This window comes from Aptenodytes patagonicus, chromosome 3 (genome assembly GCF_965638725.1).
Source record: "Aptenodytes patagonicus chromosome 3, bAptPat1.pri.cur, whole genome shotgun sequence".
NCBI classification, from domain to species: domain Eukaryota; kingdom Metazoa; phylum Chordata; class Aves; order Sphenisciformes; family Spheniscidae; genus Aptenodytes; species Aptenodytes patagonicus.
Window position 1 is genome coordinate 48,969,933 of NC_134951.1, and position 15,854 is coordinate 48,985,786.

General features: G+C 50.1%; 1 protein-coding gene across 1 annotated transcript in view; it reads right to left on the reverse strand.

Annotated features, from left to right (window-relative positions):
• Positions 1-1,936, reverse strand: part of SIM1 (SIM bHLH transcription factor 1) — a 53,066-nt gene extending 51,130 nt beyond the window's left edge. Inside the window, exons 1-2 of the mRNA XM_076333299.1 lie at positions 1,826-1,936; positions 403-1,074 (exon numbers count right to left, since the gene is read on the reverse strand). Coding sequence (XP_076189414.1) covers positions 403-577 — 175 coding nt within the window. The 5' untranslated portion in view covers positions 578-1,074; positions 1,826-1,936. The remainder of the gene's footprint in view (positions 1-402; positions 1,075-1,825) is intronic.
• Positions 1,937-15,854: the final 13,918 nt, after the last annotated feature.

Below are 15,854 nucleotides of genomic sequence, written 5' to 3' on the forward strand. Positions count from 1 at the left end.
TGCATAGACTTATGTAAATATTTACCCATATATTAACTCCCCCCCCATAGTATGCCTATAAATAGGGGTGAATCGTCCCCTCTTTCGCCACGCACGTGCTTGGCGGGGGATGCACATCTTACTGGGAGACCGGGGGGAAAGACAACCCGTGTTTGCTTTAGCAGAACACGCAGCAGAGCTCAGTGCCTTCAAGTGTTGACAAAAGCACCGTAAGTCCCCAACCAAACCTGTCATAGGAACTGAAGGGAAAGTATTTACGGCAGAGAAAAGTGACAGCGGAGAGCACCCTGCCTCCGAGCACACCACCCCATGCGATTTACTTTTTTTTTTTTTTTAAAGTAAAAGCGACAAGCGACACCTGGATCGGAATGGAAATAGAGGCGAATAGGCATTCCCACCTACCTTCTGGAAAAACCACCCTCATTTTTAAATAGCTGGTGGTGAGTCTGATTATGGACGCTTTGTCCAGCTGAGAGGTGATAGCGGAGGGCAGGGGTAGTAATTTAGCCAGTTCATAAAATTCACTGTTTTCTTTCTCCCGTCTAGTCCGGGCAGCATTTTTGGACTTCTCTTTCATCGTGGTTTTTTCCCCCTTCCTTCCTACAATTTAAACTCCAGAGATTCATCCAAAGGTGGAAGGGGAACTTTCAGCTGCAATTCATCTCTCCGGAGCATCAGGCAGTGGTTCTGAGCGCGGCCGTTACTCTGAGAAACCGTTCAGTTGCGTAAAATGCAAACAAGTATTGAAGACCAGAGAGGTGCTCTTAAAAAAAAAAAAAAAAAAAATTCTCTGAAAAGCAGAGTCAATCGGATGGGAAAGGCGTTTATCCAATGCAGCTCAGAGACTCCAAGCAACTGCAGGGGAAAAAAAAAAAAAAGCTAGAAGCTTGCGGCACCAGACAGCAACCAAACGAGGTATTTCTGGCCTTTTTTCCTACTCATGGCGGGCAGCATAGCTCCTCGGAAGAGGGTCATAATAATCCCATTTCTTCCCGTGATCCGCTGTCAATCCGAGGCCCGAAACGCCCGGCCGTGGGCCGCCTCCCAGGGCGCTGGGTGACTTCCCGGGAGCCTCTGTGAAGACAACAGCAATCCTGGGGTGAGAGAGCCGCTGCGCACCGCCGCAGCGGAGCCGCGAGAAATAATAATCAACAAACAGCCTCCGGCGGGTGTAGTATTTTCTCCCACCAGAGGGGAAAGAAAAAAAAAAAAAAAAAGTATATTTTCCCATCTAGCGCGTCCGTAGAGGAGCCTGCCCCGCTCTCTCCTCCCACAGCCCTCGCACTCCCCAGCCCAGGTGTGCACGGCGTGGCCAGAACGAAACCAAGGCAGAAAACAGCCCCCGGCTCCCGGCGAAGGAGTTACGGCTGCTTTCGGTGCTGGCAGGGCTGCGCCGTCCCTTCCGCGCTCCCCCGGGCTGGCACCGCGGCGGCGGCCAGACCTCCCCGCGCACCGCGCTGCCAGCCCCGCAGCGGGGCAAGCATTTCCAATCCCGGAGTATTTCTGCTCCCCCCCCCCCTTTCCCTCCCCCCCCCTCGTCTCGGGTGCTCTCCTCACTCCCCGGCTGGGGTCGGGGCGCGGGGGGGGGGGGGGTGGGTGGGTGGGTGTCTGCCCCAACTGCACCCCAGCCAGGGGAGTCACGCTCTGCCCGGCCCTGCCCCGAGCCGGAATCCCCCCCGACATCACAATTTTTCCAACCAAATTATTGTTTTTCCTTTTTTTCCGGCGGGGGGGAAGCAACCCACAGCCTACCCCCGCGCATCACGGCGGCTCCTCGCCGAGGCTGGCGGCTTGTGGTGGGTGGTGATGTCTCCGTTTTACCTACCTTGAGTCCCTGAGCCCGGCAGCCTGCAGAGAGCTCTCCCGGGGTGAGGAGCCCAACTCTTTAATTGGTTCATTAATGGCACGGGGAAAAGTTTGCGCCTGTCACTGCTCCTCACACCGATGGGCAGACAGACATTGCCGCCTCCCCATCCCCTTTATCGGCTCCCAGGCTCTCCCTCTCACATAACGGGGGGGGTGGGGGGTGGGGTGGGGGGGTGGGGTGGGGGGGCGAGGTTGGTATTAATGAAGAATCCCTAATTTGCGGCTCAGAAATGCCTAATAACTTCTTGATGGCTAAAAAGCTTTTAGCACAACTTCATTTCTCTCCCAGCCCTCCCCGCCCCAGGGCCGAGCCCGCCCTTAATGCCACTCACGGACCCACCTCGCTTCCCATTGGCCGCCGCCACCCCGCGCCCGGCCTCCCACTGGTGGAGGGGACTGTGACGTCACCGCGCCCCGGGCACACACCCCCCCCCCTCCCTCCTCTCCCCGCGCCCGGCCTCTGACCTGGCGGCGCCGCGGTGGGGGGGGGGGGGGGGGGGGGGGCGCGGCGCGGGGACGCGCGCGGGGGGGGTACCCCCCCCGCGCGCGTCCCCGCGCGGCGCCCCCCCCCCCCCGCGCGCGCGTACCTGCCCGCTCCCCTCTGTTGGGGTTTATTTTTGTTTATTTGGGGGGGCGTTAGGTGGGGGGGTTTTTTTTTTGGCCACGGCGATCCAGGCGACGCTGCGGTCTTCCCCGCTGGGCAGCGGAGGGGAGCGGCCGGGGTCCCTCGCGGCTGTGAGGATAGGCAGTTTTACACCCCCCCCCCCCCCCCCAATTACCTCCCCTCCCCCAAAGCCCCCCCCCCGGAGCAAGTGGTCGTGCTTGGGAAAAATAAGCTGTAGCGGCGTCTCCTGTCCCCCCCGCCTTCAACGGGATACGGTTCGGTCCCGGGCTGATGCGCTGTGGGACAGCGTGAACCGAGTGGGAGGGATGGAGGAAGCCGAGGAGGGGGGTTTTAACAAACCTTCTTGATACACGCTGGGGAAAAAAAAAAACCCAAACAATCCCACAAACAAGCAAACAAAAAGAGCAAAAAACACCCCCCAACCCTCCAACAGCAGGAGACAGAGGCACTTTAAAACTGCCCGCAAAGTGGATGTGGAGCGAGGGGGTTTATTTCTTTCCCAGGGAGCGGGACGATTCCTAATCTCACTGGTCCCCTGAAAAAAAATAAAACCCAAACAAACCAGACGCGGCTCCAACTGCTGGCTCCTAAAAAGAGAGTAGATAGAGCAGAAAGAGGCCGCCCGGAGTAGGGGGGGCGGGGGGGGGGGGGGGAGAAGGGTTGCAGAGTCTTCCCTAAAACCGCTCAAAAGCCCGAAATAATTGCCAAACCGGTCGGTGCGAGAGTTCGGCTAAAATAGTTGTTTGAAATGAAATCGCACTGGCAAGGCAGCCCTCGGACTATTTCGAGAAAGAAGAAACGGTCTCGGTTTTCGAAAGAAGACAAATGCCAACAAAAAAAATAGCCTCTGAAACACCCCATCCCTTTTACTCCACGGAGGGCTGCAGCTCGAAGCCCAGGCTTCCAGCGCCGACCGCCTGTTCGCTGCTTATCACCTTAAATCTCCCTTCGGTTAAAAGCTTTCCCTGCGTTCATTTGGGTAAATAAAGGGAGGATGGAAAGAGAGGCATTCAACAACTCCTCTGGGTGTCCAGGCGTCTACAAGCAGCGGAGAAACGGATCCACGTAGTCTCAAATGTTCTTTTGATTGCCTTGTTTACCGAAGCGACCCGTCGTTAAACAAACACGAACGCAAGTCATTTAGCGAAGGTATGGATTTAAAAAAAAAAAAAGAAAGAAAAGGAGAAAAAAAAAAAAAGCGCACCCCTCCCCGCCCCCCGTCACGTTGTAAAGCGATCGCTGCTACGGGGGAAGGTGATCCTGAGTTTTCAAAAATCCTCCCTGCGTGTTACTGCCATCAGGTGTAACGTGGGTTTGGGGGAGAAGGAAAAAACCCATCTTCCTTCTGGTTTTCATTTGAGGTAATTCTCTTGCTAAACGGCACTGACGTCTCTTCGAGGGTATTTAGACATATGGGCAACAACTGGACTAACACGGTCAGGTAGCTCACGAGTTATTTGTCAACATGAGCCGCAGAGAACGTCTTTTGTAACACCCTTGGTTTGGGAAAAATAAATAAATCAGTCGGATACACTGCTGCTCATTTATACCAGGGAAACACGAGCATCCACCTTACCAGCCCCACACAGCCCCAGCGAGGACAGCAGCTCACCGAGAAGCCGCTTTCCCGGTGTACCGGGACGCGGTTTCTTCCCCGCAGCGGCAGCCCGGGTGGCTGTCAGCAGCCGCCCCGGTTCCCCCCGTGGCCGGAGCCCGGGGGCTCGGACTCGACGAGCCCCTGTGTAGATTTTTAATGTGCAAATGCTGCGGTAGATAAAGAACAAGATGTGACAGGGCCAGCGTACGAAAGGCTGGTCATTCAGCCTTCAGGTTATTCAGCTTCCCAGGTCATGCCAACCATGGACAAAGTCACCGCGTTACAGAATGACTAGCGCGGGGTCAGCACGCTGGGGACATTTCCCGGCAGATTTCAAGAGGCAGTTCCCCAATGATGGGGGGGTTTGGCCGTTTCGGAGGCATTAGCTTTGTTTCCCTTCGTCAAAATACCCGGCTTCTGGAAGCGGAGATCAGAGCTAGCCCTGCTCCAGGTATACAGAGAAAGGCAGCCCACGGTAGCTAAATTCGCGGTCTTCGTACCAGCCGGGAGCCCGGTGTCGCTCGCGGTGGGCGCAGCGAGGCTACCGCCGCGCCCCAGTGAAGCTCGTCCGTCCCGGAGGGGAGTACGCGGTGCTGTTCGATAAGTGAAGTGAATGCACCGCTACGGGATGACCGTACCGCGGTTACCCCTCGGCGCACCAGCCGTCGGAGCGGAGTTTGCAACAGCGAGCGCACTGACGGCGCGGCGGGGACACCTGCCAGCGGAGGGGCTGAGCCCCGGGGGGCGCACCGCGGCTCCGGCCCCCCGCCGCCCCGTCCCCCCCCCCGCCGCCGCGCCCCGCTGCACGTCCCCCGCCGCGCCCGGAGCGGGGAACGGAGCGGCTCGGCGTCGGGCGGCGGCGTCCTGCCGCCGGCACGGCGGGTCGGGGCACGGAGGGAGGGGGACGAGAGAGACCCTCCGGCTGCCTGGAGCACGTGGATAGATGTGCTCAGTTCCGATGCATTTATTCTCGAGTGAGGAGGCTCTGGGAAGCAGATAATATTGGAAAATCGAATAAACAGGTCCTGCAGCGCGCGCGGGTTTAAAAAGACGCGTAATAAAGTGGGGTATCTGAAGAAAGGCTGGGTGTTTCACAGACAGGTTTCCAACTATATGTAGTAGAAAACTTGTGTCGCCAGACACAATGTGCAGCGTATACTGCAGCATGTGTGCGTGCGTGCCTGTGTGCGCGGAGAAAGAGAGCGCGAACAGATCAAAGCGGGCGGGGGGGGGGGGGGGGGGAGAAAAACCCTACGGGGTCATTTCCCTATAGGACCCCTCTGATCCAGTTTCTTCTCCAGCACATTCTGGCGTACTCCGATGTATTTATTAGCCTATGAATTTGGATGCGTTTACTAACACCCCCCCCCCCCCAAAGAATAAGGTGGCCGTTTCTTATGCAGAGAGAAAAATCTTTTCAAGCGTAAGACATCGCTTATACACCGCTTTCCTGATAGCGTTTTAAAAAGGTAAGTATTAGGGAATCACCCGTGCGGGTCGCTCTCACGATTGCTTAAAAAACCCACCGGCCTGGTACTGGTATCGGGCGGATTCTGACACGCCAAACCCCCCCTCCGCTTCGTAGCGGCGAGGAGGCAGGAGCCGGCCTGGCACGGACCCAGGCGGCCAAGGAGAGCACACCGCCACCCCAGCGCCTCCAGCCGAGACGCGTCTCCTTCGCCTGCGGTGCGCAGCCTCGGGGATGCCGGTACGAGCGCGGGCGCCTGGAGACCGAGGCTGTTTTTTAAGAGACCGGTAACTTCAGACACACGCACTTGGGTACCCTGGTGAATTGGAGTGTGATGTGAATTTCCATCCGTGCCCTAATCAAGGCTTTATTGACATAAATATACACGGCAAATGCTCTTTGAGACCATTCAGAAGCAATTAATATGTTTTAACTGATCTAGATCTTAACCTCCAAGATTCGAGCCACGCTCTAGGTACTTTATTCCTGCTCTTTTGCTAATGTTATTAGGATGTTCAGGGGAGCAGGACAACGAGAAAGCCGCTTCTCTAACAAAACACAGGAAATAGTTAACAGACCCTTGGATACCAGCTCTCAGATATAAGCGGTTCCGAAAGCATCTCTCAAAAATAATTACAGAAACATTGCAAAATTAGAGTACTCGACCACCAGCATGATTGTTAGTTATTTTCGGTAACTCTTAAACAATTTTTGGCCATATATGCGTGGATTTTTTTAAGCGGTGCTTTGGGGGGCATTTCTCTTGACCACGCACTGCTTTCAATTTTATTGTTTTTGGCATAAATGTAACGAGATGATTTATATTCATTTTTTCCAGTGGAGTCAAAGGTCAGTACCTTTTAGCCCTTATCTTATTGAATACACTCTTGCTAATGATCGGAAGTCAAGCTATCTTACTGTTACGTGGAGCAGCGAATGAAAACACAAACTAAATATAAAGAAACGCTAAAAAAATCTACCTTATGGTCAGTAAAAATTACCCCCAGGCACGTTTTTCTTGCCTTCTGCATTTCCAAAGGAGCCTGGTATACTGAACGTCCGAACCGAGCTGAAGTGCCCTCGTAAGGGGTGAGAGGTTCGGGAAGGACAGGGGACTGGAAACGAACTTCGAAGAAATTACGAACTTTAAAACGTGTTTCCTGCCCTCCCTATGCCTTCGCAGACATCCTGCCTAGCTCCTATATTCCTTTCTGCTGCACGACTGTTTATTTTTTCCCTCCTGCCCCGGACGGTACCAGCGGCCCGGGCGGTGTCGGTGCTGCGCTCCCGCCTTCCCCCTCACCTGCGCCGGGCTCCCCCAGCCACACGGCCTGCCCGGAGGTGGGGAGGCGGCTCCGAGACCCGCACCCGGCGCCCTCGCTGCCCCCCGCGGGGCCTGCCGCACCCTCCCCCCGCCGTGTGGTGACCACCCCCACGCAGGGTTCGCTCCCCCGATTTCGGTCGCCAGCGACCCCTCTCCCCTTCTGGATCGCCGCTGCGCTATTTCTCTCTCCCTCCTCCCGGCGGAGGCGGGGGGCCCTAGCGCCGATGGCGGCAGCGGCCCCCGGGGACGCAGCCAGCCGGGCGCCCCCGGGCTCTGCCGCCTCTCCCTCACGGCTCTCCTTCGCGGGAGGGTAAAGCCGGGCTGCCGGTACTCCCCCGCCCGCCCCGCCGAGCCCCTGCAGCGCTTCGGGAGAGGCTTTCCCAGCGGCCGAGGCCTTTGTTCGGCTGCGGTGTTTCCGTCGGGCGCTCTGGTGACACGGCAGCGGCCCGCAGCGAGCGGCGCAGCCCCGCGCCGCCTCCCGGCCCCCCTGCCCGCCCCTCTCCTCCCCGCGCCGCGCCCGACGCCGACGACCGCCGCCAACGGCCGCGGGGACCCGCAGCGCCCCACGCGCCGCGCCGGCCCCTGGCACGAGCGCGCCTGTGCGCACCAGCGCGGGAAACGGCGCCTCGCAGCGCGCCCCGCCCCCCCCTCTCCCCACAGCGCCGCGCCGCCGCCGCCGCCCCGGACGGACGGACGCGGGTGGACACACGTCGCGCTGCACTGGCTCAACACTGTCCTGCTGTCCCAGTTAGCGTCCCCTCACCTGCAGCGCGGTGAGGCGGCGAGAGGGGCCCGCACGACGCGGGCCGCCGGTGCTTGCACCCTCCGCCCCCTGTTTCGTTCGTTCATCTGCCTGGGGTCGGACCTGCCCTCCTCGCCCGTGAACGAGAGGGGGTCTGAGCTTTGCGAGGGGCGATGGGGAGGAAACGTCCCTTTTTGGTTACTTTATTTGCTTCGGCTTGCTGGGTTGGATTTCGCTATCCCTGTCCCAAACCAAGAGAAACGGGAGCGTCCGGGCGGGGGCTTCGCCCTGGTACAGGCCGGCTGCAGGCAAGCCAGGCAAGCCACCTCACGGCGGGGGGAACCTCCTCGGGAGGGTGGTCTCCTCCAGGCCTCAGGTCCAGCGTGAGATCTGCGCTTACTCACGTATGCTAGTGGAGCTGGAGCTGCGTCAGGCTTCCTCCAACTCCTCGCTATCACTGAAATCTCCTTTCCCAAGGCCTGGCTTTCATTAGCAAAGAAGTTATTTCATTAGTCGGGGGAAAATCTGTCAGCAGAAGCCTGTTTAAATTTCAGCACCCCAAAGAATAATGCTTAAAATAGTGGGATCCGTTCCACAGTCTGTTCTTACTATCAACCTGATAATTAAGTGGTCACAAATAGACTTGTGTCACTGCTTTGTTTCAGTGGAGGAAAGCAGCATAACCCGTCTCGAGGACACACTTTGCTTCAAAATAACATGTCGTTTCAGATGAAATCAATAGCAAGAGGAACCGCCCGCCTCTGCAGCACTGAAATTCTGCCTTCGGCCTCCCATCACCTCGGAGAATAGACTTGATCAGACCAAAAAGGCGTGAGGCTGTCTGACAGCTCCGGAGCCGGTGGCCGTTGCACTTGGTGTGTTTCGTAGTCATCAGGATGCTTGCAGTTTTGTTGTAAGGCAAGGTGGGAAGCGTTCCCTGTGTGGATTTCAATAGGAGCCTTACTTCCTTTAGTCTCGTACCTGTTTGCGGTTACAAGTCTAATTACGTTTATGAGCATTGTGCACTAAGCTGGGAGCAACCCCTCTGTTGCTTAACAGTTTCTGAATTATTTGGGCGCTCTGCAAGCCCATTGCTACTCTCCTCTGCATTCCCCACGGTGGTGAATAGATGCCTTATTGCAATTGCAGTACAAACTGAGTTTGTAACTGTTTTCTTCAGAAATGGTGCGGAAGAGATGATGTTTCCGAGGAAAACACCGTGGGATCAGTTGCTTACATTGGAAGGGGGCGCAGGGAAACAGCACCAGACTTGTAAGCCTGAATCCAGTTTTAACCTATTTCAGACTACGCTAAATCTGTTGCTGAGGGGTGGGGGTGTTTCCCAAGGCTTGGCATATGCCTGCAATTAATATCTTTTTATTTAGGCTTTGCCTCACTGTTGAAATGTTTTGTCTAAACCCTGAATTCTGACTATTATTGACTGATGGTGGGACTCCGTTTACATAATGCGACAGCTGGGTGTAACTAGCTGAAGCTAGAGCCTATTAAAAGGACAGTTTCCCTGCAGTGCCTCTCCTGAGGAGCGTCCACTACTTTCAGCTGGAGGGAGGATGCTCCAGGGCTTGCTTACCCTGTGTAAATCACCTCAGATTTAGCTGGTAGATGAACAAGGAATTGTCATTTCTTTGGTCTGGCAATAGCTTGGTGATGTTAATGCCTCATTTTTTAAACGTGCCAAAACCTTAGGATGTACTGGAGTCTGGTTTTAATTTTGGCTTCAGCACAAAATGCTCCTGGTGCACGACTTAATCCAGCCGCTTGCCAGAGCAACCATACTGGCGAGAGAGAAGACTGGGTGTCAGGTCCCTGCGTGCACTAATAAGCCTTAATTGCCCTGACCAGCATCACCTGGCAGCTCCATCCACACCCTCTGCCCTCAGTGCTTACCTGAGCCAGGCTGTAGGGGTTCCTGGCTCCAGCAGCACTGCACCTATGCCTGTGCCTGGCTAGGCACCCTGTTGATGGGAGACCCTGACCCACGGACTGACTTCCCAGTTTGACCTTGGACCTGTCTTGCTGCTATGGACTTGCCTGATGACCTGGGCTCTGGCCTGAGCCTGGCCGCCATCCCCATACCAGCCCTGTTCTCCTTGCTCAGGTAGTGTGGGGTGGGCCCTGGCTGGCGAGGCCCCTGCCTGCGGTCTGGCTGTTATGCTTGGCTTGTGGCTCCCTGTCCTGTCCCAACAGCCCAGCCCTCATTGTTTACTGATGCTGGGCTGCTTCTATTCATTGTAGGGCTCCAATGACCCTTCTGCTTTCCCTCCAGGGCAAAGGATTCTCTGTCCCTAGCCTGCTCGTCTGTGCTCTTTTGGTTTTCTAAGGGTAGTGTCTGTCCCAGAAGCTGTTGCACTCTGGGGAGCTTCCTGAGAGGTACTACAGACCTCTCCATGGGTGCAAGAGTCTACCTGCAGTTACGGGACCTTAGAACACAGGGCTGGAGAAGGAGGTGTGTTGCATGGCACAGAGCTTCCTCTGATTTACTGGCAGGAGCAAAACTTTTGAGTTCGAGAGATGTAAATAAGGGTCAGAAGTTTGCTAAGATGGGGGACTTGCCTAAAATTGGGTGTAGTTCAACTGCTAGAAGGCGGGAGAGGAACGGATTAGTAAGGCTCAGGCTCCCTGCACCCAAAGCTTGCTTTCCACTTCCCCACATAGAAGGGTTAGGCAGGAAGCTCTGACTGCCTTGGAGGGCTGGGGGACTCCGCGGGGGCGCAAGAATCTGTCGACCCAGATCAGTTTACAAGGCCAGGACCATACAATACAAGCTCTTGGAGGCAATCGCTGTGTTTATCTCCATACAGTGTTGATCACAATAGGATCCTATTTCTGTTTAGGGCTTCCAGATGCAATGCTAGTTAATGTCTATAATAAACAATAATATTAATAATAAGTATTAACATGCCAAGCTGCAAATCACTGACATAGTTTTCTAATATTGCTGGTTACTTTCCAGTATTGTCCTCCAGTCTTACTGCAGTACATTGTATACAAAAGAATTGAAACCCAATAATCGGCGTGTCAAGAGTGAGAAGGCATGATTGCATTTTTTCTTCTAAAATCCATCTGTTGAAACTGACATCACAACAAGTGAGTTCATTGGCCTAATAAACCCAGTGTCCAGCATGCACATACTGTTCTGTATACCAGGACGTTAATAATTAGGCTGGTAACGAGGCTGCTGTGGCATAGAATAACTAGTATGAAAATGTTAAAAGTTAAGCGTAGTGTGGGAGAATAATGTAGCGAAAATGTAAACAGTAGACATCAGATATGACATTTATTTTCACTCATGGGAAGACAGCTGAAAGGAAGACCTTAGCTATAATTTGTTTTCTCTGCTTTGCTGAATCTATAAAAAGTCTGTAATGATTTCGTTCTTCTGACCACAGTAATGTAGCTTTACATTTGAACAGAAATATAGCTTTAAATTTAGATTTTAATTTCATGTCTGATTGCAGACATAGTAGAAACTCTGCCCTAAAATAACATTTCTTCTATAGCCAGCTCCTTTTGTGCTGCTGAAAGAAATAATAATGAGAAAGTATTCCAGCAGGAGGAGCTGGTTTAGAAGCAAATGGATTCCATGGCAACTCCTGACTCTACATGACACCTAATAACTAGCATTTATGTTGGAAATTGTCTGTGTTATCTTGTACCCCAGATCTGGTCGTCTTAGAGGGTTTTCCCCTCATTTTAAAGCAAAAAAATAGTGGGTGGGTGGTGTGTGGTTTTGTTTTTTTTTTTTAAATATAGATCCAAGAATTAGCATGAAGTGGAATGAGTTTGTCTGCCTCAAATGTGTGCTTAGGCAAGCTGTTTTCAAATGAATGTAATTAACTCTTTTGAATTATTTCAGAAATAAAATATTTGCTGAGAAATGTATTGATCTGTCAAGGGAAGAGTTGTACAGGATCAGAACATTGGAACTGCATATTTTTTAACATCGTGAGACATCCATATTCAACAGTTTGAAACATAACACAAGAAGATCCCACCGAATCAGGCCGGTATCTTGGTTCTCACAGTGCTGAATGCACCAGGGGAATCTCGTCATGGGCGGTTGGGGAATAATCCAGTGCTATGGGCATCCTGTCTGCAGTCAGTCACCCAGCTTGACTGATTTATGATCTGAAGAATGTGGATTTATATTCTATGCCATGATTCAATCTAGTGCATGTGTGGGTCCCGACAACTGTTGCTGTTTGAGTGTGGAATATTTGAAACTTGCTATTTTATACTTAAATTGAAAGGAATCTGTTCTTAAACTGTCATGTGGTAAGCAACCTTTGCCTATGACAGTTTCAGTAGTACTTCACGGCCAAGAGAGCACTAGCTGAAATTAACCCTGGAGATGAACTTTTCTGTAGACGCTTTGTGGCCTGGCTGGCTTCTCAGTCAGCTGTTGCTTAACTGGTTGCTTGAGGGCCTCAGATGGTAGAAGAGCATAGTCTCTAGGCTTGGAAAAAAACATATATCTCCTGTGGTCAAATGAAAGCTGATTTAAATTTTGTGTTGCTCATCCCTCTTCAGTAGGAGTGAAAGAATGAAGAAAGTGTGGCTGTAGAAAACTCCCGGTTTTGTGATTGTTTGGCTGGGAACAAGTGCAATCACAGACGGGGTTCTAAGATGCAGGTGAAGGGTGGCCAAAATGAGAAAGGTGGAAGACTCTAGGGTAGTCTGATCTTATTGCTAGGTGTTACTGATAGCAAAATACATACTGATACTTCTTGAAAACACATTTAACTCTTCGCCCAAGGGCAGGAGTGTTTTTTTTCCTCTTCCTGTCCATACAGACAAGGTAGGCCTTGCTTATTACCTATTGCTCAAAACATGGAGTAATCTGGAGCAAATAATACACTAAATGGATGGGTAGAAAATGTGAAAATGAGGCTTGGTTTAGCTCATCTTTTACTGTAGCTCATAATTGAGCCTGATCTGCCACAGAGGTATTTGTGACTAGTGCTTGGGATCAAAACCAAACTACTATAAGAAGGGTAATAACAGATCACATAACAAAGGTGATAGAAAAAAAAAAAAGAGGCAAGGCCACAATCAGACTTTGGAACACAGTTTGAAGATAAAGGCATAGAAATGGAAAAGGCAATGGAAAATACAGAAAGCCCAGAGAAAGGTGCTCTGGGTAGCAGCAGTAGTAAGAAAATATTTTTTTTAACTTGTTTAGGTTTATGTGTTTATTTTTATCTACAAGAGAAAAGAAGGTACACCACAGAAAAGAGAAAGAAGGGTATAAATAAAGTAGAAGCAATGCTAGACAGATTGGGAAATTGAAATGAAGATGAGGTAAGGGCTGAAATGGAAGAGTGAGCCTAATTATGGGAAAGGAAGAATTAGGAAAAATAGAAATTTCAAACATGGAATTACTTGATTTATCCTTATTTCTATATCTTATTACATTGCTGTTTCTCATAGCCTGAAGTTTTGTGGTTTGGAGAAGAGATGGCAGAACAGTGTTGCATTGGTGATCTGAGCTGGACAGGGATTCTTACATGAAAAGATAAGTAGCAGATAAAAGAATGAAATAATGATGGTGGACAAAGTTGTTTGGTTTTTTTTTCCCCTTCCTTTTTTAATTGCAGGAAAGTAAAGGGGTATAAGTAAAGCAATGGAGCAGTGGAAGTTAATTTTAAAGGAGATTGTCTTCTCCAGTTACGCATAAACCTAACACAGACAGGGATCTGATTCCAATCAGTAATCTCTTTGCTCTTCCAGAAGATCAAAGCAACATTTCTCCTCTGAATGCTAGTTTTGGTGGGTTCTTTCCTTCTTTCAATAGTGGTGGCAACAGTAACTGCTAACTTCAATGGCTTGTTATGTTCATGTTAATAAGTAACATGTTCATGTTAATATAATATTCATATATATAATTATAGATATATATGTAATATTCTACCATTAATCTATTTATTCTTCTGTCCCTGAGAAATGTTGACAGAAATGACTATATTAATGTCACATGCTATACTTCCAAATGTAAGGATACAGACCAGTTTTTAATGTGGACTACTTATTCTTAACATCAAGTTGGTATGATGTAACGTGAGAGCTACAAGCATAGGTATGTAGTATGGAAAGAAGAGCATATATAGTTTATAAAATGAGGAGTATGCACTTCTTTAGGGATATAGCTAAGAAAGGATTTTTAAATAGCAAGAATCTCACCCCTAAATGCACCCAGCGTGGAATTAAAGATGTGAGGTGCTGAAATTCCCCTATGTGGTGAATATGGAAAATTAGGTATCTCAAGTGAGACTGGATAACTGCATATGAAGAGGGAAGCCTAGCACAAAGGTGGAACGCAGAAATGTAGCTCACATTTGGTACCTTGCCTAAGACTACAGGAGAGGTGCTTGTCTGTTTAGGATATGTTACTTGGAACCTTCCCCTGAAAATAGAGGCTTGCTGTCTTTCAGAATGAGAGATAGGACTTGTGCTTTCTTACTTAAAAATTAGCTGCATCCGGCTATCCCATCTGCTCCCATACAAAATAACCCTCCTTCAGTTCTTTCTTTCCTTTTCTGACTGTGCTTTCCCCTAATGTGCCCTAATCACCAGGCGAATAGTAGAGGTATGCTTTTGTGGAAGCCGTGCCATCATGCCAAAATAATTCGGTGTAATAAAAGCAGATGAGATTGTATAATAAAAACAAACAGGACTGTTGCCTCATAGCAGCCCTGTCTGTGTGACTTGAAGCTCTGTCCCTCCTTGGAGATGGGATTCTTATCCTGTTTTTCTCATTACGGATATTTTTTTTTTCATCTAATTTCATCCAATTAGCAATTTTTCATGGTCATGAGTTCTTAGTCTGTTCCTCTAAAGTCAATGGTTCCTAAGAATTAAATAACTTTAGGACATTACCTACCCATCAAATTAAAGAAAATATGATTTATCCCTGAATTAGAAATGTTATAAAATCTGCAGCTGTTAATCTTTGAGTCCTAGGTCTGAGTGAAGGATTAGATAATACTAATACTACTGCCTATTCACCAAATCCTTTGAAAGTAATAGCAGAAACTAAATTTGATCTGCTAATAATACATGTTGGGAATGCATTTCATCCTCCGATCTCTGAAGCAAAGGGCAATGCATCAACAGAAAAGAAACTTTACCATATTTTTCAGTCACTTAATGTTGAGATTTCTTTCCAGGTTCTGTTAGTTTCCTTAGCAGCACCCATATTTCCCAAAGGATTTTCCCTGATTCGATTAAATTAATCCAGCTGTTCCCCAAGACTTTCAGACAAATAGGTAGGTAGTACATGTTTTTAAAATGAAGAAACAAAGTGTTTGGCATTCTTGTCAGTATCCTTTTGGTGAGATTTTTTTACTTTTTTATTTCATGTTTACAAAGAATAGAATATTCTAGCAATCCATCTGGACCACTTATTTCCAAAAAAATCCCTATTTCTTAAAGGGTTTGGTCGTTTAAGGTCAGCATTCCCTGAGGACCCTGGTCCTGGGAAAATTTTGGACAAGGTTCAGCGTAGCTGAGGTGCATTTAAGTTTGGAATAGTAATTTAGGCTCCTGTTCCCAAAACAGTGCATCAGATCATCTCTCTGGGCACCCTCTCTTGCCAGTGAAGGAGGCTGAAGCATGACCTGGAAGGCTGACATGCTTGTCCCCTACTGTAGGATGTGTAGGGCAGAGAGTGTGTGTAAATTTTCACATCCTCTAGTGGAGCTCGGGTGCCTCTGTCAACCTAGGAGTCACAGCGCAATGCCTGAGAGCTGGCACCTGACTGAGCACCTCCTACAAACCGGACAGAAAATGAACTAAATGTCTGGTGTCAATCTTTCTCGAAGTGTTCCTGGTCTCGGAGTATAGAGTAACGTTGATGCAGGTATTTTGATTTCAGCAACAAAAGGGAAGAGCTGTCGCTGCATGTTCTGTGACGATTTTCCAGGGAGCTCCAGATTGTATTTATGTGCCAAAGATGATGACCTGCTTTTCTGTCCCAAAAAAGCTGAACAGCAAAAAAACCCCAACCAAACAAAACCACTTTCCACACATCAACAAAATAAAAATCATTATTTTATGACTTTTATATTGCAACAGTATGATCATGCTTCATTCAGCTTGCATAACCCAAATGTCATATCTCCACCTCTTAAGCACCTAAGGAGTTTGAGTGTCATTGCTTTATGTCTCATGGCTTTATGAATGGACATAACTCTAGGAGATTGGTAGCATTTC